This window comes from Gopherus flavomarginatus, chromosome 1, assembly GCF_025201925.1.
Source record: "Gopherus flavomarginatus isolate rGopFla2 chromosome 1, rGopFla2.mat.asm, whole genome shotgun sequence".
Lineage (NCBI taxonomy): Eukaryota > Metazoa > Chordata > Testudines > Testudinidae > Gopherus > Gopherus flavomarginatus.
Window position 1 is genome coordinate 96,647,028 of NC_066617.1, and position 25,926 is coordinate 96,672,953.

The 25,926-nt window shown below is 46.4% G+C and overlaps 1 protein-coding gene across 2 annotated transcripts in view; it reads right to left on the bottom strand.

The window, feature by feature from the left end:
* MEI1 (meiotic double-stranded break formation protein 1) overlaps positions 1-25,926 on the bottom strand; it is a 54,383-nt gene that overhangs the window by 14,349 nt on the left and 14,108 nt on the right. For both annotated transcript variants that reach the window (XM_050953889.1, XM_050953899.1), the window contains 16 exons: positions 25,406-25,536; positions 24,756-24,870; positions 22,514-22,630; positions 21,578-21,677; positions 19,455-19,589; positions 19,030-19,144; positions 17,223-17,314; positions 13,788-13,929; positions 12,266-12,377; positions 11,530-11,590; positions 9,682-9,779; positions 8,697-8,871; positions 8,447-8,594; positions 7,640-7,924; positions 3,897-4,062; positions 1,447-1,551 (listed from right to left, as the gene is read on the bottom strand). In XM_050953889.1, the coding sequence (XP_050809846.1) occupies positions 1,447-1,551; positions 3,897-4,062; positions 7,640-7,924; positions 8,447-8,594; positions 8,697-8,871; positions 9,682-9,779; positions 11,530-11,590; positions 12,266-12,377; positions 13,788-13,929; positions 17,223-17,314; positions 19,030-19,144; positions 19,455-19,589; positions 21,578-21,677; positions 22,514-22,630; positions 24,756-24,870; positions 25,406-25,536 (2,097 nt within the window). The remainder of the gene's footprint in view (positions 1-1,446; positions 1,552-3,896; positions 4,063-7,639; positions 7,925-8,446; positions 8,595-8,696; positions 8,872-9,681; positions 9,780-11,529; positions 11,591-12,265; positions 12,378-13,787; positions 13,930-17,222; positions 17,315-19,029; positions 19,145-19,454; positions 19,590-21,577; positions 21,678-22,513; positions 22,631-24,755; positions 24,871-25,405; positions 25,537-25,926) is intronic.

Consider the following 25,926-nt stretch of genomic DNA (forward strand, 5'->3'; position numbering starts at 1 on the left):
GAGGTCAAGGATTGAAAAGCTAAGCACAGAGCTGCCATATCAGATCAGCACCATGGTCCATCCAGTCCTTTGTTATGTTTCAGAGAAAGACCAGTTCCAGATACTTCAGAGAAAAGTGCAAGAAACACCATGATGAATTGCCTGCCCACTTATTATTTGTGTTGCAGTACAGTCTGGAGGCTCCAACCCCAGTATGCTAGGTTAGTACAAACATAACAAAAAGACAGTCCCCTACTCAGAAAAGCTGACAGTCTAAAAGGAGATGCTTCTTCCTAACCCTGACCTCTTTAGTTAGCTGCTACCTGAGAATCTGTGGATTGGTCACAAGGAAAATAGTGGAAGCACCAAAATGTGGATCTTTCAATGGAATAGTGCCCCCGGCCCCCATGGGCAACGGGCGGCACTATTCCATTGGATAGCACCTGAAGAACGCTGTAAAGAATATCCCTGCATTGGCCATGGTGGGAAATAGGAGAGGAGGGAGCAGATGATCTAGTAACCTCTTTTCCATCTCTAATGTCTGTGATCACTGAGCAGCTTGCATGACACGTCCGTCTGCTGTCCCCACATGCACAGACAGGTGAAAGGGTATGTTCCAGCAGCCCAAAGCACATCTTTGAGGCCTGCCATGAAAAGGCCCATCTGATTTCATTTTCCTACACGTAGCTTCCCCTTCTCTGCCTTGTCTGCAGAGGGAGAACTGGAATAAACTGAGAGAGGAGGAGGGAGATTTTCTGCTCCTTAGGAGTGGAGACAGATACAGAAGTACACAGATGGGTTTCAGAAGGGAAAGAGAGATGTGACATAACTACATAGGCAAAAAGGAGCATCAGAGGTTCAAAATCTTGTCTGAAGGAGTCTGGAGTAATTTTCAGCTGCCTAAAACCTTGGCTATTGCATTTCCCTCCAGCTACATGTGAGAGCTAAGCACAATACCCAGCCTCATTCTCTGGTTCCCTGTGGCTGCTGGAAGCTAGAAGTATCCTCCACTTCAAACCTCATTCCCAGGACTATGAGTAAGGCAGAGACCATCTGCTCAGCCACTGGTGCGGCACACAGGCAGGCAATGCATTGCACATCAGTAACCCACTCCCGCCACCTAAGGGGCACCAATGATGGACTCCATTCTCATCCAGTCCAGTCCCACCCAAAGGGAAAAAACTTTGGCCTTGATGTGAGGTCTCAGGCAACAAAGGTGCTTTTAAGGCAGGAAGCAGAGGAAACACTCTCACAGCTTGATCCTCATGTATAGTACAGACTCTTTACACCACACTCTGGCAATGGATAGGGATCTTTAAGTGACTGTAAATGTGATGTAATTTAATGCCAGGGAAGTGTAATGGGACCTGAGCTCCACTAAGAACCAGGCCCTTAGTCTCAGTACAGAACTGCTGGGTTAGAACAGAATCACATCCCAACAGGAAAAAAATGGATGCAGAGGCTCACCATGGTGAAGTAGCTTGAAGTCTGTGCTGTCCAGCTCTCTCTCAGCCTCATTCCTCAGCTGCACCAAGAAGAGAAGTCTCAGCAACAGAGGCAGGTTCTTGCTACCTAAGAAAGGATATGAAAAGTTGGTCAATGCACTCCATCCTCTGATAGGTACTGCACATTTTGGAGCTGGGGGGTGGAGGAGTTGTAAACTGACTGCCTCCATCTCTGCCATCCAAACCCCCTTGTTCACTCTAAATCAGGGCTGAGCTTCCTTCCCTTCAGCAGCTGGGTCCCACCAACACTGTTCTAAAGAGATGGGATGGGAGTAATACTTCCTCTCCCAGGAGGCCAGAGACCCTTCAGCACAGAACTTGGGTTTCACTTTCATAGTGAGCCATTTAAGGGACTCTCTCACCTACATTTTTACAAAAGGGCCCAAAACCCTCTGAGAAGCTGGAAAGCATTTCTTTCCATTCTGATGCTTTTTATCCCAAGCTGTTACCCATCTTAGGTAATGATGCGGCACCTCACACTCTAATGTATTAATCCTCACAACACCCCTGGGATGTAAGGGAGCGTTAGTATCCCCACTTTGCAGATGGGAACCTGAGGCACGTGGTGACTGAACAACTGGCACAGGGTCACAAAGGATGGCTGGGGCAGAGCAGGGAATTGAAGCTATGTTTCCAGAGCCTCAGGCCTCAGTCTTAACCACAAAGCCATCCTTCCTCCCCTGCCTCCACCTGAGCTTCTCTCTGCCGAGCAGCACACAGGTGAATAGTTACATGTGTGTATGTGTTTGTACGTGTGTCTGAGTGATATATGCAGGATAAATTACCATAGTCTTAGAAAAACTTTTCCCAGTGCTGCTTAGGGGGTTTTCCTTTTGGGAGGGGAGGTTTAACTGCTTTTTTAAAATCCACTTGGAGTTCAGAGAACTTGAGCCCAAAGCCCTCTGGTTGTTTATACAAGTTTTCCAGATACACAGCCCCTTCCTTGATCTGCCACAGACCTTGTCAAAGGAGCCACCTCCAGTGGGAGGAAAGAATTCAAGTCTCCAAGGCTCATTCGGTCATTGGCTTCTCAGATGAGACTATGAATAACTGGGCCACAGCTAGCATAAACCGCAACACAAGCAGGTGCCTGTGATGTTATGAATACAGGAACTGCAATGGTAGATCAGAGCTCCGGTCTATCTCGCCCAGGAGTGGCGCCAGGGTTTTTGGCGCCCTAGGCGCAGGGCCGGCTCTAGCCATTTCACCGCCCCAAGCACGGTGGCACGCCGTGGGGGCCGCTCTGCCGCTCGCTGGTCCTGCGGCTCCGGTGGACCTGCCGCAGGAATGCCTGCGGATGCTCCACCAGAGCCGCGGGACCAGTGGACCTTCCACAGGCACGCCTGCGGGAGGTCCACCAAAGCTGCCTGCCGCCCTCCCGCGCTCCCGGTCGGAGCTGGCCCTGCCTAGGCGGGGGTCCTTCCCGCACCCCCGGTCAGCGGCAATTCTGCGGCGGGGAGGTCCTTCAGCGCTCCCGGTCTTCGGGGCACTTCAGCGGTGGGTCCCGGAGCGAGTGAAGGACCTGCCGCAGAATTGCTGCCAAAGACCCGGAGCACGGAAGGACCCCCCCGCCGCCGAATTGCCGCCAAGGGTGGCAAAATGCCACCCGCCCCAAATCCTGGTGCCCCAGGCGACTGCCTAGGTCACCTAAATGGAAGCGCCGGCCCTGATCTCGCCTCGTACTTTGTCTCTGACAGTGGCCAGCACCAGATGCTTCAGAGGAAGGTGTAAGAACCCCCACAATAGGCAGAGGTGGGGTAATCTGCACCCATGTTGTTGCCTATGCACCAGGAACTATATTGAGCCCCACCAACTCATGCTGCTTAGAGAGCTGAACAGAAAAGAGACAGGAATGACTTTCAGTCACTAGCTACCTGAGGATGTGTCTACATGGGAACATTTACTGGCAGAACTCTACAGCTCTAGTTATACTGACGTAACTTCCCAGGGGCACATTCTTTTACCCCAGAATCAGAATGCCCTTTTTAAGTTTAATTTATACTGTTTTCAAAGTGACATAAGCAAACCAGAAAAGGCACTTGGATTCTGGAATAAAAGTGTGTCCACATAGGAAGTTATATCAGTGTAACTGTAGTGGTAAGGTACTACCAGTAGATTTCTGCATGTAGACAAGCCCTGGTCTACATTTAAATCTTATACCAGCAAAGCTATGTCAGTTAGGGGTGTGAATTTTTTTTTTTTACTAGCATGAGCCCTAATGTTAAGGCTGTGTATTTCAGGGAACTGGTATAACCCATATCTCCAGTAGGAGGGTTTTCTATGTAGGCAAGGCCTAGGTTAGAACCAGTGACTCTGCAATCAAAGGCTTTTTATTCTAGATTTAGCCCCTTGAGCTATCCAGTCCTTTCACAAATTTCAGGGTGTGGGTCTCTAATTACAAGTCGGATTCACCTCGTAAAGTAGTGGACCTGCTCTCCACTAGAAGCTGCTTCAGGATTTGTAGAAACTGACTCCGAAGAAGGTCACAGACAACAACATCCTCGTTTCTTTTCAGGAACGTACTCAAGGTCATCAAAACTTTGTGAGCCACTTCTGTGGTGCTCAAGCAGACCAGGTCCTGAGAGGGAAGAAGTGCAGACATTACCCTTCTCTCCTCATTAAGCAGAAGTCATTGCTGTTCACTATTATTATGCTACACTGGTTCCTTGAGTGACACCCTAGTGATGTGGATGTCCAAACTAAGTTTGGCCATTAAGCAGAGTGTATTGTATTACATAGGTAGGCTCTCCTCTTTGATAGCCAAACACCTTCTTTAAGTGGGCTGTTAGAATTAAAATATTGATATGTGTCTGTCAAGTGCATGGGCATAGGAAGTAATGCAAGCTGAAGGCCAAGAATTTTAAAAACAAGTGCCTGAAGTTAGGAACCCAGATCAGTGGCCTGAGTTTCACAAGGGCTGAGCAGCCCACCACTTTCATGGGGAACTGCTGCTTTGAAAAATCAGGCCACTTATGGTGGGTGCCTAAATACGGATTAATGAACCTAACTTTAGGCACATGTTTTTAAAGTTCTTCACCTAGAACCCTAGCACGTATAGAAGCAACATAATGGATAAAAGTGATCAATTGTATGATACATAAACCAAATATTCCTAGAATCACAGAAATTAGAAATGGAAAAGACATTACATATCATCTAGTCCATCACCCCACCCCCAAGAACAGCCCTTCCTGGAGTCTCATAACTAAATACCCACTAACTCTGGCAAAGATTCAGCACAGCACTTAAGCACGTGCTTTACTTTAAGCATGTGCTTCAGAGTTTGCTGAACAGGAAAGGACTTAAATATGTGCTTAAAGTTAAGCTTATGTTTAAGTGCTTTGGTGAATTGAGACCTATAAAGAAACAGATTCAGAGAGAGGCCACATGAAGGATAGAGAGACTTCCATATGAAGAGAGACTGAAAATATGGGGAGTGTTCAGAGAGGAGTATGAGGAGACACAATGGAAGTATAAAAGCAATGAATGCCGCAGAGAAGGGAAATTGAGCACTCCTATTTACCATAGTTCGTAATACAAGAACAAGGGGACATTCAGTAAAACAGAAAGACAACATATTTAAGAGTGATAAAAGGAAATCCTTCACGCAATTATGCATAATTGCCCTGTAGAATTCACTGCAACAAGATACACTTCTACTCCAATATAACGCTGCCCTCGGGAGCCAAAAAATCTTACTGCGTTATAGGTGAAACCGCATTATATCAAACTTGCTTTGATCCGCTGCAGTATGCAGCCCCTCCCCCCTGGATTGCTGCTTCACTGCATCATATCCAAATTCATGTTATATCAGGTTGCGTTATATTGGGGTAGAGATATAAAGATTTGAATTCTATTAAGCAAGGATTAGATATTTATATGGATAATGAGAACATCCACTGTTACATTACAGGATAAAATATTTCCAAGAGATAGAAACCCTTAGGCTTACATGCATGAGCTGACCACTTATTTCTCAGGGTTAGGAAAAAACTTCCTTTATGAGCAAGTTTTTCCATAATCATCCATTATGGGGTTTCTTGCATCTTCCTGTGAGGTACAAGATACTGATCACCACAAGAAATAGACCAGTGGTCTGACCCAAAAAGTCCTTTGTTCTTAATGCAATACAACACCTTTCTTACAAGTGACTGCTTATATTTGGTCTTGAATTCACTCCAAGGTGGCCTTCATCTGTGCAGGACAGGAATATAATCTAAAGTTGGCAGAATGTCTTCACTGTATGTGTTAAAATTTTTCTTTTTTTACTCAGGAGCTAACGGTCCCAAATCAAGCCACGCACCATCTGTCTTATTTAATCCAGAGTGTTAATAAGAACACCTAAGCAAATAAAACATTTTGGGAAGGATATTCATTTTTGTCTTCCTGTGACAAGTCTTTCCATTTTACAAGAGTTTTAACTTGCCCTAACAGGCGGTGGTTATTTTTCATAAGCTTGCTTTATATCTGATGGAATATTTATGCCAAGACACTGGACTGTTTTACTAGTCCATCTAAATTCAAATTGATCATGCTGTACCCCTGCAGAGAGGTGAATTGCCAATATCTATGATTTACTGTAGTTTACGCTAAAGCCTGAAACAAAGCTAAATTAATTTCTTTCTGTAGGAGTGCCTGGCAAAGGGAAAATGGGAATATAATATCATTCACAAATGATGCAATTTGTTTCTCTTTTACCTGTTTATACCTGTAATATTTAACCTGATTTTAATTTGCTGGATGAAGGGTTTCAAAATTATTGTGAAAGATAATGGGGTAGATAAGTCATCCTGGGGCATCTCTCCTTTTAATTCACAATGATTTGTCAGCTCATCATTCACTTTCAGTGATGCTCTGGAAGTATCAAGTGCCTGAATGCAGTTTAGTATTCTGGAACCTAGTCCCAACTGGTGAAGGATTTCTCTAAGAAATAGACATTCTGTCTGTTGGCCCTTTCAGTAACTGGAGAGAAACAATATTTTGCAACTTCCTAGACTAGGCCAGATGTACCAGCACTCCAGGCCCTGTGTATCCTGCCTTGTGTGTGCCTACTCATAATAAAACCTACCTCATTTCTTAATTATTTTGGGAGGTTGTTTATCCAAGAGTGTGTTATTACTTGATCTAAAAGCTTAGTAGTTTTAGTAACGAAATAGGTCTCTATTCTGAAAAATATGTAGTATCCTTATCAGGTTTGGGAAGAAATAACAACAAGTCACTGACTTCAATGGAGCTACACTGATTTACATCAGCTGAGGATCTGGCTCATTATTCCAACTGCTGGGAGGACCTTGCCTCATTGATCCCAAAGGCTTCTGATTTCAGTTTCGTCAGAGCAGCACAGGGTGCTATTTACAGTCCTGGGAATCCTGGGAGTAGCACAAAGAAACACCTCCCAGTTAATAAATACGCTCCCTCAGTTCTAGTCTTTAGATGCCATTTTTAAAGCTCTTTATTCCTCCCTTTCTTTCCTATCCATCAAGAGCCTATCACAGTCCCCACATTAACAGAGCAGCTTCTTGCAAAGCTACCACAGAAGAGATTAATCAGTTGTGTGCGAGGAGCTCACAGTACATGTGCATTTTTTTGTACCATGTATAAACAAGTGCAGTTATGCAGCACCTTTGTGATGGGGTTCACTACCTATCTGAGTTGCCGAAGGCCCTCCAGGCAGGTTGGGCAGGTTGCCCAGGTACAAAGGCCCACAATCCCATTTCCCATGTCAGGTATGCATGTCTGGTTTGTGACCAGAGCTTAATTTGTGCTGGGGCACAATCCTGGCCCCTCTCCTGTCAGTGGCGTTCTGTGACATTTATAGCTAAGCATGTAATTCTACACTAGCACACAAGGCATGGCCTCGTTCGTATGGTGTGTGCAGAGGGTACTTGACGCAGAGGACACCATGTTGTTCTGCAAAATGGCCTCTTCCACGCAGCATGACCTTGCCAAAGGGTGCCATTTTGTCCTAGGAACAGTATTATCATTATTGCATGAGCCCCAGCTTTCTTTACAAATCAGACACGATCTGTGACTGCATATGCATATGTGAGACTGTTCGCTTAGGCCCTGATTCAAGAAAGCACTTATCCATGTGCTTAAGTGCTCTCCAGAGTCGGGGCCACAGATGGCAAACTGTCCTTGTGAAAGTCACATACCAGCAAAATGAGTACAACACTGGAATTGCCCTTCAGGATGTGAAGCAAGGTGGTAAAGCTGTTTGGATAATCAGGCAAGCCAGAGGAGAGCCCAGAGACAGTATCTTCAGTCTCAATCTGACTGTAGTCTTCCCAGGAAAACCAGAGCTGGAGGATCCGGTGACCAAATCTGCCCATAAGCTCAGAGTAACGCAGGAAGAATTTAAGCAGAAGCGGATGATGAATGTAGACCAAGCTCAGATCTGATGTATTCTCCAAGACTCTCCTTATGGCACACAGTGGACTCTGACAAGAGTGGAGAGAGACGGAGACAGACATATATAACCATTAGATGAAGCTGATGTGATGAAACCTCATTGTGAGAAGTGCAATTTATGCAGCCTATCAATACCAACCAACTACAGTCCTTGTGAAAGCCGCTGAATTACGAAGTCTAAAAAGCCCTTGTAAGCTCTGTTCAGTGCTCTGACCCAGCAAAAAGCCGTACGGAAACGTGAGAAAGCCTGCTGCAGACTGCAGAGGCTGCTGATGCTCTCAGGAGACTGAAGCTATGGAATTTATAACAGCATTCTCGTGCACTCCCAGGACTACCCATCATGCAAACACCTTTCCACATGGACATAACTTTATTCAATACTATCTGTATCCCAAAGCGTTTGTCACTGTTAAATAACCTGAGAGTACACCTGGTGTGAGCTCCCCCAGTCTATTCACTGACCATCACACACAGTCACTTTTCTGGGATGGAGGGGAGAAGGTAAAAAACTTAAAGAAGCTCTGATTGGTGGTGATGAAATCAGCTTTTACCGAGTCTAAGGCTTCGCCTTTGTCTTGACAGACTGCCAGAAGGTAAAGAACAGCTCTGAAGACGTAAGGAGGGGGACAGTCTCCCTGGTCCTGCATTGACAGAAGGAAATTTCTTATGGCTGAGAATAATTCTGCCTCTGGAACAAACCTGCAAATGAGGATGGGAGGGGGGACAGTAATGATGACAGGCTGCACCCTCTGGTATCTGTGTACAGTGCTGCCCTCTCCTCAACCACACCGCTTGGCTCACCTGTCTTCCAGGGCGTAGGCACAGTACAAAAGGAGCAGGAGGCAATATTGGTGGCTACGTAGAGCTTCATCTAAACAGAAGAGATCTGGGGTTTCTGACAGGAGGGTGAGGCTTTCAGGCACACTGTAGTTTAACTGGGGCAGACTCCTCTGCAGGAGCTCAGACATCTCTCGCTCTAGAAACAAAACCAGCATGAGAAGGGCAGGAAGGACTCACGAATACCTGAGCAAAGGCAGAGAGGTCTGGAGCGAGGGGGGCATGGTTCCCCATCCCAAAGTCAGGAGCATAAAATCAGGGAGGGACCTGGCTGATAAATACTGAAGTCCTTCATTTATCCCCAGAGCAGATATAGTACAAGCAACAGCAAAGCATGATTCTCTGGTGTCGATCTGCTATACATGCCTCAACCCAATCTAGTGAGACCATATCTAAAGATGAGAAGGAAGTTCTGCTTTCATGGCCCATGCAGTCCTTGGATCTCTGCTGAGGCCATCAATAGAGATACTAATTAGTGCCAACTGTGAGAGTGGTTTTCGTGGTGTAGAAACCTGCACCCACCCAGAACCTGAGTGAGAGATCGACACACTCATTTCACTTAGGGCTTGAAATTATCAGTGCAACTAAATTGTGGGAAAGCACTTTTATTCCAGGGTCCCCACTGAGAGTTATATCAGTATAACTATCACAGTATCTCTAATATCCTGGCGCTGACATGGCTACAACTATATGCGTATCATGGTATAATTATACCAGCAATGTTATGCCAGTAAATTTCCCATGCAGTCAAGCCACAGAGACTGCTGAAAAAGGGATGGATTTTTACATGGCTCAAAGCTTGGTTTTGAGTATGGAGTAAATATGTTTAGAAAAGCCCAATTTGCCTCCCTAGCAGACAAGCTAAACCAGCTGAAAAACCTTTAAATCAGGGGCAGACTGGGTCCACCCAATCTGAGCCAGATTAAATTGCCTCCTTCATCAAACTTGCCCTGCTGGGAAGAGTCCTCCATCTTCTCTGCAGCTGAATGAAGGCTGAGGCACATGCTGTAGAGGAAGCTGGAACAGGCTTGATTCAAAGCAGGGTTACTTGAAGGGAGAACAAAAAGATATGAGAATGGAGATCTAGGCTGATGCATCCTCTCCAGGCTCAGGATTCTTTGTGTTTATTTGACAAGAGAGCATCAGCCTAAGGGGGAAACAACTAGCTGCACACAGCTTCCCCTGTCAAGACATGACACCCAGAGCTGAGGCTCCAGGAGACTCAGGAGCACCTCAGACATTTTGGGATGAATAGCAAATTTCAGTGAAGAGCTATCAGAGCTGTGGTGTTCCAGGGGTTAACACTGAAGAGTGGCAAAAAATTACCTAAAAGGGTGAGCATAACACAATCCCAGGCATTCCCCTCCCTGGCTGTGAGGACTCCTCATAGAGACCCCTATAGAACAGGACCATCACATTATAGCCCAGTGTCTCATGGGCCGCCTACCCATCTATTCCCAGTCGCAGACCACCTTCCTGCCTAATCACAATCATGAAACATCCCCGTTTTAACTATCACACCTGCTCATGCGGACAAGCGATACTAGGATCACAGCAAATGTATTTTTAACTGATCTTGTAATGAGATGCAGCAGCTGGATGCAAGGAGAGTCAATACCATGCAACTAGCCTGCTTGCTGCAGACCATTAGCAAGTACTCCATAAGTAGAACCCTGCAAATCTGGAGGGGGGATGACACAATCTAAAGGGGAGGACATATGACCGCCCCATATGTCTCCTCTGTCAGTGACTGCTGGCGCCCAGCCCAGGGCCGCTACACTCTCCCAGCCCCATTAGAGTTACCTGGCGGGGGCTCTGTCCTTCTTCCACTCTACTTCCCCACAATGTTTGGCCACTCTCCCTGGCAGCTGGGCCGGGACGGGGAGCAGGAGGGAGCCACTTCTCATGCTGGCTGAGCGAGCCAGAGTCTCTCCTCCTCCCCAGCATGTTTCCAGCTCACTCGACCCCTGTCCCTGACAGCCGGGCCCAGACAGGGAGCACAGGGAGTGGGGAGAGCTGTCACCTAAGCCAGACTCTCTCTCAGGCAGCCGCCACACTGCCAGAGCAGCGACCTAGAGCAGCTGGTGTGAGAAGCAGTTGGTCCCACCTGTTCCGCTCCCCACCTGGGCCTGGCTGCCAGGGACAGGGGCTAAGCGTGCAGGGGGCAACTACAGTGGGAGTAGGGAGCTCCTCTCCTTCCCCACCCCAAGGCGAGCCAAACAGAAATATTGGGGAAGGGAAGCACTGGACCACACACATCCACTTATGTGTCGCCTATGCACGTGGGGCTCTATCCATAAGCTTCCAAGCTCTGCTAGAAATGACCCAGCATAATGTATTTTGTTAGTGTTCTTACCCTCCCCATCCCTTCTAATCACTGCACCAATATTTATACAGATGGTAAGTTCTGTTCCTGAAACGCCACAGCTCCAGTGAGATGGAACCTGCTGTAACATCTCCTCTCCATGGCATCCAGTGTCATCACTCCATAACAGCAGCACCATTCTACTGAATCTGCATAGCATGTTCCTTACTGGGGATCTTTTAAAACAGTTCTGGCAAAATTTGGAGTTCACTTTTCCATTACACCATCAGTTTCTCATCCCACCTCCATCCATCTAATTTTTCCTTTTCAATTACTTTTTAGGTCTTTCAACAAATGAAGGCAAATGGTGTTGGCCCAACTGAGCAGAGCGTATTTCAGATCCATTCGCATTTATTTCTGCTGCAAGAATAGGATATTTCCTCTTTTCTCAAATGGAAACTCTTGGTTTAGTTTCAATATAGAGGACAGTACCTTTGCCCAGTGCAGAATTTGGCCTTCAGCTCCAGTGCCAGTCGGATGAAAGAAGAGGATGCTAGAGAGAAGGCAGAGCAGGAGGGAAGATAAACACATCATGAGATCACAGAATGCAGGATCCCCTGTAACAAACAATCATCCCTGGCTTTTCAAAGCAACAGCTGGCAAACAAGACAGGTCGCCCTAGACAGAATGCATCTGCCAGGCTCATTCTCTTTTAGGTTCCATGGGCAAATTATTTTTCCAGATTTTGGAGAGAAGAAGCATATCTGTGATTCACTACGTCTCCAGGCTCTGAGGGAGAGAAGAGTAAGCACTGCCAGGTGCCCTAGCTCAGGGGGAGAGTGACTTCCTCTTCATCTCTGACCCAGAAGGCGGTAAAGAAGACAGACAATATAGAGGAAATAAAACACTTTGTCTGATCTCCTGTCTCCAACAGTAGCTGATTCTGGAGGCTTTAGAGGAAAAGTACAAAGCTCCCATAACGGAGCTAGCTGAAGTACTATGCTATGGGGTACACTTCTTCCAGCACCCAGCACTTGTTTTTAACCCCGGGTTTTATCCTAGTTAACATAAGCGCAGATGCTAGTCTTACTCAAATAAATGGCTCTGTGTGAAATGTTGCTAAGCTCTTTGCTTCAATCAGACCCAGCAGCAGCAAGTTCCCCAGGTTAATCAGGTTATTCACTGTGTAAAGAAGCACAGTGAATTACAATGTCAGAGTTCAGCATACCCAGCTTCCTAGAGAATTTCTCTTGCATGCTCGGCACAACAGAGAACAGGGTGCTGAGGGTGGATATGAAAACCTCCATCAGAGCTGGGCTGGAAATCCTTTCTGAGTGCTTCTGAGGGGAGAGGAAATGGTGAGCAAGCAAATGCCGTATCTCTTTGTGCACGAGCACTGACTTTCATTTTTCCGGGTGGGTGCTTCACTCCTGCTCCACCCTGAGGCACTGCCCTCCCTCCACACCCCCTCCAGTGCCCTGCCCTTGCTCTACCCCTTCCCCTAAGGCCCCAGCCTCACTCTGCCTCTTCCCACCCCCACTCCACCACCACCTCGAGCACCTCCTGCCAGCCGCCAAACAGCTAATCAGCAGGCTGACCAAACAGCTGTGGTTGGTGGGTGCTGAGCACCCACTAATTTTTTTCCGTGGATGCTCCAGCCCCAGAGCACCCATGGAGTCAGCACGTATGCCTTTGTGGTGAGAAATATGCAAGCGCACACTGAAGGAATCAGTGATCTTTCAGAGAGTCTCACACGGTTACAAAGCCAGGCAAATGTGACTGAAGTCAAACAGCCCTTGTTCCAACAAAACTGCTGACAGCAAGTATCCTGCCTCAGATGGTGGCCTATGCCAGGTGTTTCAGAGGCAGATTTAACAACTTCCCTCTCTGAACAATTGTTCCTAACTGTGGTCTCTACACCAAGGAGAAAAATTCTTCCTGGTTGCAGTTGTTAATAGGCTGATGCCCTGAAGCATAAGACTGATACTGTCATTTTTACTCTACACAGAATAACAGTAAATGGTATTCATGTTCGGCTACTGAGGCCCCAGTTCATCAAAGCAATGGGACTTAAGCACGTGCTTAAGTGCTTTGCTGAATAGAGACGGACATAAGAACTTAAGTGCTTTGCTCATTATGGACCAGTCTGCAAGGAGTGTAGTAATTGATTTGTAAGAAACACAGGACAAAGCTATGTGTGTTTGCTCCTTCTTTTACATTTATGCTTTGCCTTATGGAGCTATGTGCTTCAACAATATCCTGCGGCTGCAAGTTCCACAGGTTAATCAATATACTGCATAAGCCTAGATGACAAAGAACTTGCAAGTTCTGTTGTTTGCCAGGCCAGTGGCAGGCCTTGAGAGAGGAGAATAGGGAGAGTGGTTCATACGTACATCACCTCCAGCAGTGGCAAAATCTGTCATTTATTATATCATTTAGGTAGGGTGCTATTTCAGAGACTTCCTGGTATGGAGACCTCTCTATGAAATGCAGGCAGGGCTCTGAGTTCATACACCCTCCTCTCACACACACTAGACTTCTCTCTTCCGTCTCCCATAAGCCAAATAAACTGAGGATTGCTCAACATGAGACAGAATATGCCACAGCTACACTTGTATGAGGCTGACGCACTGGTTTATCCCTAATTCTCCTCTCCCACACAAATTCTTCTCAACAATCTCCCATAAGCATCCCTACTGCTTGGGTGCCCCTGATGCCTGAGGACAGTGTGAGTTCTAAACTAACCCTACCAGGACTATGGGGATGCAGAGGCTGTCGCAAATCCTCAGCAGAAACTCAGAGAAGCTGCTCAGAGTATTCTCGCTCTCCGAGCCGGGAGCGGTGAAAGCATTCTCCTGAGCCAAGGGGTCGCTTTGACATTCCACAGCTAACCTAGAAACATACACATGGACATCAGAGAATGCACTCTCCTGCTCTCTGCAGAACCTACAGTGTGTTACACTTCTAGAATCTGATGGACCCCAGAGCATGTCACATGCTGTATGTGCACAGATCAGTCAATGAAATGAGCTGTCTCAAATGAAATCTGACAGCCATTTTGAGCCAGTGACACTACACAATAGTATCACAGGAGGAGAAAGAATTAAATGGAATTCCTGCTGCAGGGCAAGGAGATAATATCATCATTTGGTTAAATGTACTTAGTCAGTTTGAAATTTGGCCTGAACACCAGGGCTAATGCCTCAAATCTTATAAAAATGCCATAGGGTATTTAATGATCATGAGGGCCATGAACCCAGTTTTGCACTGCAATACAAGACAGTATTATAGAAGCACAGCACCTCCTAATACCGCACCAAGAGATTGTTTCAGCATAGACTAAAACAAATCTTCCACTAGTTCAAGTTTAGCCACCAAATTTGGGTAGTGACCAGAGGTTGTTATTTTACAACAGCTGTTCAGGGGTCTATATGGAATGAGCTAGTGGGTCTCAGGCAAGTTTCTAATGGGACAGGTGTGCATCACAAAACCATCAGAACTGGTACTGGGTCCCCCTTCTTTTGGCATCTCAGTGAAGCCACCAAGGATTAAATAGGCAGCTGGAGAGTCTTCTCTCTCTTGGGCCTGGTCTACACTATGGGTTTAAACTGATTTTAGTAGCGTTAAACCGATTTAACGCTGCACCCGTCCACACAATGAGGCCCTTTATATCGATATAAAGGGCTCTTAAAACCAGTTTCTGTACTCCTCCCCGACGAGAGGAGTAGCGCTGAAATCGGTATTACCATATCGGATTAGGGTTAGTGTGGCCGCAAATCAACGGTATTGGCCTCCACTGTGACCACTCTGGAAAGCAATCTGAACTCGGATGCACTGGCCAGGTAGACAGGAAAAGCCCCGCGAACTTCTGAATTGCATTTCCTGTTTGCCCAGTATGGAGCTGTGATCAGCACGGCTGGCGATGCAGTCCCAAATTCAAAAAGAGCTCCAGCATGGACTGTACGGGAGATACTGGATCTGATCGCTGTATGCGGAGACAAATCCGTTCTATCAGAGCTCCGTTACAGAAGATGAAATGCCAAAGCATTTGAAAAAAATCTCCAGGCTATGATACAGAGTCCACAGCACAATGCTGTGTGACAAGTGTAACGGAAAGCCAAAGAATCAAGTGGACGCTCATGGAGGGAGGGAGGGGGGACTGAGGACTCCAGCTATCCCACAGTCCCCCGCAGTCTCCGAAAAGTATTTGCATTCTTGGCTGAGCTCCCAATGCCTGTAGGGTCAAACACATTCTTCGGGGTGGTTCAGGGTATAGCTCGTTAATTTAATCCCCGCCCCCATGAAAGAAAAGGGAAAAAAATCGTTTCTTGGCCTTTTTCAATGTCACTGTATGTCTACTGCATGCTGCTGGTAGACGCGGTGCCGCGGCACTGAATAGCAGCATCCTCTCCCTCCCTTCCCCAGTGGCAGACAGTACAATGCAGAAGGACTGGTAGCCATCCTTGTCATCATCCCGTGAGTGCTCCTGACTGGCCTCAGGTGAGGTCGGCCGGGGGCGCCTGGATAAAAATAGGAATGTCTCCCGGTTATTCCAGGCAGATGGTACAGAACGGCTGGTAACCGTCCTCATCATAGCAACTGGGGGCTGAGCTCCATTAGCCCCCCCCTTTCATGTCTAAAGAAACAATTCTGTACTGCCTGGACTATCATAGCAGCGGGATGCTGGACTCCTTTCCCTCCCACTGTTTAATGTCCTGCCTGGACTATCATAGCAGCTGGAGGCTGCCTCCTCCTCATTTTATCTCACTAAAAAGTCAGTGTTTCTGATTCCTGTATTCTTTATTACTTCATCATACAAATGGGGGGACCCTGCAACGGTAGCCCAGGAGGGCTGAGGGAGGAAGGAAGCAACGGGTGGGGTTGTTGCAGGGGCACCCCCTAGAGTGGCATGCAGCTCACCATTTCTGCGGGATCTGACACGGAGCAGCTGTGCTCTCTAGTACACTGGTTCTCCAGTACACTTGCCCCATATTCTAGGCAAGACTGACTCTATTTTTAGATACAACAAAAAGGAGGGAATGACCCGTGGGGTCATTCCCATTTTTGTCTTTGCGCCCCTGGCTGACCTCAGCAAAGGTCAGCCAGGAGCACCCATGACAGCGGCAGACAGTACACAACAACTGATAACCATCATCTCATCGCCAATTTACAATGGCACAGCAGACAGTACAGAACGACTGGTAACTGTCTCTGCTACCTTGCAAAGGCAAACGAATGCTGCTGTGTAGTGCTGCAGTACCGCCTCTGTCAGCGGCATCCAGTACACATACAGTGACAGTGACAAAAGGCAAAACGGGCTCCATGGTTGCCATGCTATGGCGTCTGCCAGGGCAATCCAGGGAAAAGGGCGCGAAATGATTGTCTGCCATTGCTTTCACGGAGGAAGGAATGACTGACGACATTTACCCAGAATCACCCGCGACACTGTTTTTTGCACCATCATGCATTGGGGTCTCAACCCAGAATTCCAATGGGCAGGGGAGACTGTGGGAACTATGGGATAGCTACGGGATAGCTACCCACAGTGCAACGCTCCAGAAATCGACGCTAGCCTCGGTACATGGACGCACACCACCGAATTATTGTGCTTTGTGTGGCCGCGTGCACTTGACTTTATACAATCTGTTTTACAAAACCAGTTTATGTAAAATTGGAACAATCCTGTAGTGTAGACGTACCCTTAGAAGTGAGTTTCTCCAGATCTGGGTAAAGTCACCATGAGAGGGACTCTACTTTGCAACTTCCTCCAGTTTACATGTTATTTGGCTAAACAGGCAACTTGAGTCTCCAGTTTCGAGAGCATTACATTGACCAGTACATTTAATTTTAAAAGATCATCTCTAGCCTCTGGCCGGCAGGTCCAGCAGCTGAATCACAGAGGAATGGAGATCTCCACTGACTGGATACATTCACTCTAGTGGCTTAAAGGATCCCTCTAAGTAGTTCTGTCTGCTCTAGCATCTGGCTAACAGCTGGCAGACTCACCACAGAGCAGCCCTTCCACAAGTTGAGCTGACAGAGCATATACTGTACTTTCACATCACGCTGAAGAGAGACTGTAAGGAATGTTAGCTGGGCACAGGGTGTGTGGGTGGGAGGGGGGAATTCACTCACCAATTGATTAGACAGAGCCAGAACCAACAGAAATCCCCTTATCTCCTCACCTACAAGCATTTCTGAAGCCTTCCACAGTACTGAGCAGGAACTGCCCCTGTCGCAAAACTGCTTTGTTCTGAGTGCTGTGCCCCAGGTGACTCTGAGAGATTGAGGAGAGAAGATCACCCCATTAAAGGACAGAAGCAGGGACATGTCCTCAAGAGCTTGTGTTTATACGTGAAACAAATTAACGCTCGCCCCTAAAAATATCTAACCAACCAGGGGTGGGGTGTGAGACAATACCTATTGTGAAACTCATTTCATCCACAGATGGGTTCCTTTTTGTTCAGTGTTATTACCCATCTGCACTTCCCTCATCGAAATCAGAAACAGAAAAGATCTGTTAGATAATACCTTGCCCACTGGACAATGCAATATATTGCCATGGGTCTGTCTGGTCCCGTTTTAAATGGCTCAGGTAACGAAGATTCTATCACTGCTCTGGGAAGACTATTCAGCTTTAATTTTCTCTTAACTTACCTCTCGGACAACCCTGAACAATTCCTCTTCCTCTTCAGTGTTTACATCATTCAAGTTGCTTGTAGATTGTTATATCCCTCCTTAGACCCCAATCCTGCAGCTGACTGAATTGGCAGACCCCAGTTCCCAGAGTCCCATGACTTCAATGTGGCTTCACGGAAGCACAGGAGTCTGCCTGCATCTCCTCAGTTGTAGGACCAGGGTGCTAGTCATTTGGGTGAGGAAGGATATACATGGCTCTTTTAATCTTTCTTCATAAGTCAAACCCACTAGCCCCTTAATCTTCTGAGTTGTTCTTCTCTGAATTCTCTCCGAAAGGACAACATTTAAGAACCGTTACAGATTGGTGCCTGAGCAATCTGAAAACTGCGTGTCCATGAGCCACTTTCCGATTTGATGCTGAAACAAATTCCACCTTATAATAACCATTTTCTGCTTTCCCTGAGTCCCTGGTTTCTTTTCCACAGCCCAGTTCCCCTCTATTAGTGATTCACTAGTGCATCTGGAGCTAATAGCTCAGGAAAAGCAAATAGACTGACATCTAAGGTCTAACCAAACAGCATGAAACAACTTCATAGTCCCCCATCAGATAAGACAAAAAAAACAGATGCTACATGATTCAGACCATGCAAAATTCTTTTAGAGAAAATTCAGCAGCTACCTGCACAACCCTACATTTCAACCAGGTGCTTCTTCTATTATAGACACGTCTGTGACATAAACCCATGTGCACATAGATCTAAAACAGGGTTCTTAACCTTTGTGCTTGTGTTCAGCCACCTGTTATCGCTTCTCCTCCTCAGATACACCTCTGGATCTTTGCCCAATTCCCCTTCATGAGAAGAGAACCGGATATGCAATCCAAATGATTGCGGGTAGCTCTCTTGGTGAGGGGGGTCACAGCGCATGGAATGTGACCCTCTAAGTTTAAGGCAGAATGAGGAACATCACTGGTAATAAACACGAAAGAGGAAGCATTCTGTGAAGGAGCCTGAACATGGGGAGCTTGAACTCTTTTGGAGCTGAAGGCACATAGAGGGAGGAAACTCAGCCCTGCACCACTTCTTAGTAAACCTCCCCACATTTCCATTGATCTGGCAGAAGCAAGAATGGCCTCCAGAGGGACCAATACCCAGCCTTCCTCAATCAGAGAGGAACTGAGGCCTTTCCAGAGGAGGAAGAATAAAGGGAAACTGCAGGAATCCCTGAGGGCTACCCATCACTCATGGAAAAAGGGGAAAGTGTAAGTGTATGCGGCATCCATATGCCAGTTATATACAAAGGCCATTATCTGCAAGACCTGCTGAGAAGCAGCAGTGGTCCTCCTTGACTTACAGCGGGCCTCCTGTTAATGGGTGGCAGTGATAGGTCAGCACACCGCTTCAGCATAGTCTCAATCAGTTTCTGCAACTCTACATATTGCACTGGGGGGCAGCTCAAGTGGTCCTTCCTGTGGAGACAGGGAGAAAGAACGACAGCAGCTGGGAGTTGGAAGAAACCTCTGAACTTTCCCCACTAAAGACAAAACTCCCAAGAAGGTCACATGTCGTAGCACGGTCAGCATGAAGAAAGACTTGATTGACAGTAGCACACCTTCACCAACTCACTCCTGCCTTCAGTCTGTAACTGGACTGAAAGCAACTGTGATGGATTTGGACAGACAGGAGTAGATCTGAAGAGGCCAATATGGATAAGACAGATGTGTCACATCCAAAATAAATCTCTTCTGAAAGAAACCTATCAGACCCCTTCCTGCTTACCTCAGAATAGCAGCCACAGCTTTCACAGCCTCTACTGCTACCTCCAGCACCGGACATTTTACTGCCTCCACAAGAACACCAATGGCATCTTTACACATGGTCAGATTTGTGAATAACTTGATTTCCACTGGTTGCCTGAGAAGGGGAAACAAAGAGCAAATGAGTAAAGCTTTGTGACTACCCCTGCTTGAAAAGAGAGTATGAAAAATAAGACCATCTCAGTGTTCTGTCCTTATTCCCCAAAAGACGCTAAGTCTTGCAGCTTCAGGCCATGCTACCAGATGTCACGCAGCAAAGTCCTAGCTTTGTACTTAGATAGTGACTCTCCAATGATTTCATGCAGTCTCCAAGCAAAACATTCATGCTGTCTGTGAGTCTGTTATGGCTGGATCCCAGCACCATTCACGACAGGCAAATGTCAAAAGGTTTGGAGAAAAACCTAAGTGTGTGGATGGTTAACTGATTGGATCAGCAAACATTGGTCTGAAAACTTCAGGACAAACAGCCTCTCTACAAGAGAAAGAACTCACCTACCTAGGATTTCACACCATGCTCAACACTCTGGTACCTAGTATCAGAGGGGTAGCTGTGTTGGTCTGGATCTGTAAAAGCAGCAAAGAGTCCTGTGGCACCTTATAGACTAACAGATGTTTTGGAGCATGAGCTTTCGTGGGAGAATATAGATGCACCTGACAAAGTGGGTATTCACTCACAAAAGCTCATGCTCCAAAATGTCTGTTAGTCTATAAGGTGCCACAGGACTCTTTGCTACTCTGGTATCTGAATGCCTACCTGAACAGAGACATTTTTAAATAAAGAAACAAATACCCTGCTTCCAGAGAGGCTGGAAACGCCATGAAAAGAGCTTCTCCTGCAGTATTGTGGCACTTCCTTGTTTGAAACACTAACCCTTGAGAAATGCTTCCCTATTGACTGGGGGCACAAACATCACTGCAGTAGGGCACTTTATGATGTAACTTTGCCTTGGAGGAAAGGTCTAAATGGCAGCATCTCTGTTTGGGTCCCAAACGCTGCCCACTGCTCCTCCTGCGCTGACACTCCTGCAGGTGGAGTGCGCTGAGTACTCCAGACCACCTGACCCTTTCAAAAAGTGACTGGATTCCTAAGGGTGGATTCCTGTGTTCAGCCACCCCTTTGGCCAGTGACTGTGGTGGTGTGGGGGAGAGGAGGTGTTACTGCAATGCAGCAACCCTCAGTTAGACAGCAAGCAGAAGGGGAAAAAACTAGAGGATCATTGATGGGATCCCTTTCCTCAGAACAAAATAGATGAACTGAAAGAAACACTGTACTTCAAAGCATAGCAAACAAGAACACATACTGTACCAAAAATGCCATTAGCTTGGCAAGATATTAGCCTCTCTTCCATTTGCAATGACTAATGCAGAGAAGTGTACTTTGAGAAAGAGCTTTTCTCTTCCCATGTCCCGGTTTCTCTCCTTCTGATGGATCCTGCACTGCCAGCACCATCTTGTGCCAATAGCATCACATTTTTTGTTATTTTTACAGGAATGACTGTAATATTATGTCACAGAAATTCAACTTGGGGAACTGAGCAAAAAAAAAAAAATGGATGAGATACTGGAGTGATGGAGAGGCAAAGAAATAAGGGGGGGAATTAAAGCCAGACACTACGTGACTTCTCCTATTTTGCACAAAAGAAGAGTGAGGGGAAACAAATTCATAATTCAGCCCAGTGTTTCTATGTAAAATTCAATCCAGGTGATGGGTGTTGGACTGAAAGCCCTGGAGGTTGTGCTCTCGGTTTAGGTATAGAGCAGCACAGGCAGTGCCGAGCTGCTCACATACACTGACCCAGTCCCCTGGTTCCCCCGTCCTCTTCCCCACCAATGTGCCTCTGTCCTATCCTGGAGGTGTCCTTCCCAAGGCAGAGAGGACAGTTCACTCAGTCCCTCAGTTCTCTGCTGACAGTGCCAAGGGAGCTACTATGGGGCAGTTGTTTTGGGAAGTGGTGCATGAAATGTGGATGAGTAAGTTTTATCTGAAACTTGCCCTCAGGCCCTTCTTAAGTGAACAGGTGCTCTCCCTTGCCTTCGCAATGTCCTCCAACTCAGTGACGCGTGAGCGAGCAGGAGGTCCCTTACCGTTTCAGTATTTCAGTGAACAGCAAGAGTCCCTGCTTGTGCAGCTCCACATTATTCAGTTGCAGGATCCCTTTCAGGCTCCTCACCACAGATTCGATGCCTGCAGAGGGGCATGCATTCATGAGATGTCATCAGGGAGATTTTAACACACACACCAAAAACCCAAGAAGAGTTATGATGGGGGTGGGAGATGAATTTTCAAAGGGGAGTGGGGGTTGGAGGATCTGCTGACATTGGCAGGGCATAGGCAGTGGCAGCAAAACGTTCCCCATACACTCTGCTCCCTGCCAACGTGCCTCAGCTTCCCTTGTAAAGGTACATCTACATTTGAGCTGGAAGGTATGATTCCAAGCTCACGCAGATGTACCTGCACTAGCTCTGCTTGAGCTAGCACCTAAAAACAGGAGTGTGGCTCTGGTGGCCCAGACGGCTGCTTAGGGTATCTACCCCAAGTACAATCCCACCCACTCTTCTGGGTACACACTCAGGTGGCTACCCCAAGCCACCGCCTGCGCCGGTGCAGACACGCTGCTGTTTTTAGGTGCTGACTTGAGCAGAGCTAGGGTGGGTATGTCTACACAAGTCAGGAATCATGTTCCCAGTTCAAATATAGACATACCCTAATGGTGAATTCAGCTTCTGTCTTCCTATGTCCTTGGCATCTTTGTAGAGACTGCCAGCAAGATGCCAGTTAATGTCAACAGTGCTGGTGGCTTCTGTAATGTGGACAAGTGGCCACCAGGAACTGGACTCAGGCACCATAAACCTATGTCATGGAAGTCTCCAGACAAGCATCGTATTGGAATAATTTTCAGTTACTACTAATCTGGGACCAGTGACCTTGCAGTAAAAGGTTCTGAAACCCCAGCTACATCCTCAGTGTCCATGTGATATTACTCAAGCAATTTTGACAGGTTAGGAAGGACTGGGACCTACCATAGACTGTGTGACACTTGGAAAAGAAAAGCCGCTCCTCAGTTAGGAGCAGCAGGCAGCAATAAACCGACCAGAGGAGAATTTCATTGGTGCAGAAGAGACACTCAAACAGGAATTCTGCAAGCAAAGAAATAAAACCACCCTAGTAAAACAGCATCTCCACCATGCCTGGCACAACTGCCCCTAGGGGGCCAGGGAAAACAACAGAGGCTTTAACTGGGAGCAGTGTTTCTTTCAGATCTTCTTGTTTCCACCCTACTGCCATACTAATTTAACAGTAACACTCAGTAATAGTCCCTAGGGAAGAGGAGACAACCACCCACTCACTACCTCTGGATGGTGTCCAGCAGCACTGATGAGCCCTGAAGGAAAAAGGGATTCCAGCTTTGCTCAGCCAAAGCGAGGATTACTGTGAAATAGGACTCTTAAAGAAAGAGAAGGAGAATGCAGAGGAAAATGGTGGATATATCATCCTCAAATAAAGTGACTAAAGAGCAGCAGGGTCCTGAAGGCAAGTGGGCTGATATCCCTCTGGTACATAGCTAGCAAGCAGCTGAAATACGGCTACAGACTTTAACATGATTTAAGGGATAAAGCCAGCTTTGTCACAGCAGCTGTGACCCTGCCTCTCACACTCTTACACATCCAAAGTAGGGGATGCACAAAACCAAAGTGGTTAATTCCTCTGCGGAGGGGAAATGAAAATTTAACATCTTCCTGGGCTGGCATCCTGGGCCAAAGTCTGAGCTGCATTACATCCTGTGCAACCCCACTGAAGTCAAGGGGATGATATAGGGTTAATTCAGGATAGAAGTTGGCTTGTTTGGGTTCTGCAGTTACGCATGCCATGAGAATGTATAATCTAAGCAGGGTTAGGCCAGGTTAATTCTTGGATGGGAGACTTCAAAGGAAAATACAAATGCTGCAGGAAGTAATTAGTAATTTGGTAAAGGATGGTCTATGCTCTGAATCACTACTGGAGCAATGCCTCCTAGCAGTGCTATGCATTTAGAAATGCTGTCTTTACACCAATTACAGATAATAAGTATCCTCATTGGCACTTTTTGCAAGAGGAGTCTTAAACCTGATGACCTGCCCAAATTCCAATTTAGGACATTACATTCTGTCTATGTAAAACTCCCCCTTAAATTTCAACTAGGAGCTCATTTTTCAATTCTCTTCCTATAATAACGTTGGTGGTTTTTGTTGATGCAGAATGGCTGTTGTGACTACCCCAGAGGTGGATGCATTACATGGATTGATATCAATTACCTATGTTCACAAACTGTACACTGTTAAGATACCCCTGTCATAAACAGATAGCTAAGGGTTAATGTGTCTTTCACCTGAAAAAAAAGTAACCTGAAGCACCTGACCAGAGGACCAATCAGGAAACCAGACTTTTTCAAATCTGGGTGGAGGGAAGTTTGTGTGTGAGTCCTTTGTTCTTGGTCTTCTGCCTGTCCCTCTCAGCTATGAGAAGGATTTTTTCTATTTCCTGCTTTCTAATCTTCTGTTTCCAAGTTGTGAGTACAAAGTTGGTTTGTTGTTTTGTATTTACATGTCTATAGTTGCTGGAGTGCTTTGAATTGTATTCTTTTTGAATAAGGCTGTTTATTCAACATTTCGTTTAAGCAAATGACCCTGTATTTGTCACCTTGATACAGAGAGACCATTTTTATGTATTTTTCTTTCTTTTTATATAAAGCTTTCTTTTTAAGACCTGTTGGAGTTTTTCTTTAGTGGGGAACTCCAGAGAATTGAGTCTGCAACTCACCAGGGAATTGGTGGGAGGAAGAAGTCAGGGAAATCTGTGTGTGTTAGATTTACTAGCCTGACTTTGCATTCCCCCTGGGTGAAGAGGGAAGTGCTTGTGTTTCCAGGCTGGAAACGGGGGAGGGTGGAATCCCTCTGCTTAGATTGACGGAGGTTGCTTCTGTGTATCTCTCCAGGAACACCTGGAGGGGGAAGGGAAAAGGTTTATTTCCCTTTGTTGTGAGACTCAAGGGATTTGGGTCTTGGGGTCCCCAGGGAAGGTTTTTGCGGGGACCAGAGTGCCCCAAAACACTCTAATTTTTTGGGTGGTGGCAGTTTTACCAGGTCCAAGCTGGTAACTAAGTTTGGAGGTTTTCATGCTAACCCCCATATTTTGGACGCTAAGGTCCAAATCTGGGACTAGGTTATGATAACCCCCAGAGGGAAAGACACTGTAAAGCTACAAGGTATTATTGTATTTCTTCACCTGGGATGTCTGCATGAATAAAGGCAGGAGCATATTTGATAGGAGAATGCACAAGCACAGCAGTCATACATTGAACACTTGCCACCTGTAGCATTTCATCTCTGGACAGCAACAGCTGTGTGGAAACAAAAATGAAGAAAAAAATCAAAACCACAGACTTGATTAGGAAAGAATTTCCAGAGCGAGCTTGAAAAAGACCAATTTAAAACAGGCAAAAAGAAATCTCTTTAAGCAACATATAATTCCCTAGTGTAACTTGCTATGGCAAGATAATACCAAGGCAAGTAACTTAGCAAGATTAAGAAAAACATTAAAGACACCTATGACTAAGAATAGCTTTGTAATCACACTAGCCAGGCTAATGCTTACAAGAGCTATGCTGATCCTCATGCTTCAGCATATCAGCTAAACAGAGCTGGGATCAGGAAGAAATTCCACTCACTACTGGTGCACTATTGAACAACTGGTGCATTATGGGGGATTTCCACCTTCCTAGGCTGTATCTGACATTGATCAGTATGGGGGAGGCTACTTGAACCAGTGCAGCAAATAACTGTTCCTATTGATAACTCACCTCACAGTAAGGGATAATTTGACTGGCCACTTGTACGAGGCATGTTGAGAGATGTGGTAACCCCTTCAGCAATTACCTTTTTGAGCACTAGTGGCAGTGGGTTCTCTCCCTCCAACAACTCAGTATTCTCGGAATCTGTCCCTCTTCTTGAATTGCTCATAACAACTGATACAAAATGGTCAGAATTCAGCAGCTCCTTTAGCAAACCTGCAAAGGGAGAGAAAGAACAAGCAGCAAACTGGGAGTGGGAACAATTGGGAGCTTCACAACATCCTGTCCTGAAACATGTCACTGACTCCTTACCCACTGCTGTATTCTTGACAAAACCCTTCTGCTTACATTCAGGGCTTTCTCTGGCCATGCCCCCATGTATCTCCACCGTCCATCAATGCTTTACACACACACCCTCATCCCCAATTCTCCTCTTTGCCATTTCTGATTCTCTCCATTCCCCGTTCCCTCTTCCATCACTGGATCCTTTAATTGCCATTGCACCAGCTTTCTAGCACAACCTGATCCACTCCTTCTGCCTTTCCAATTCCTCACCTCCAAACTCTTTTTAAAGCGCAGCTCAAAACCAGCCACTTCTCTGCCGCT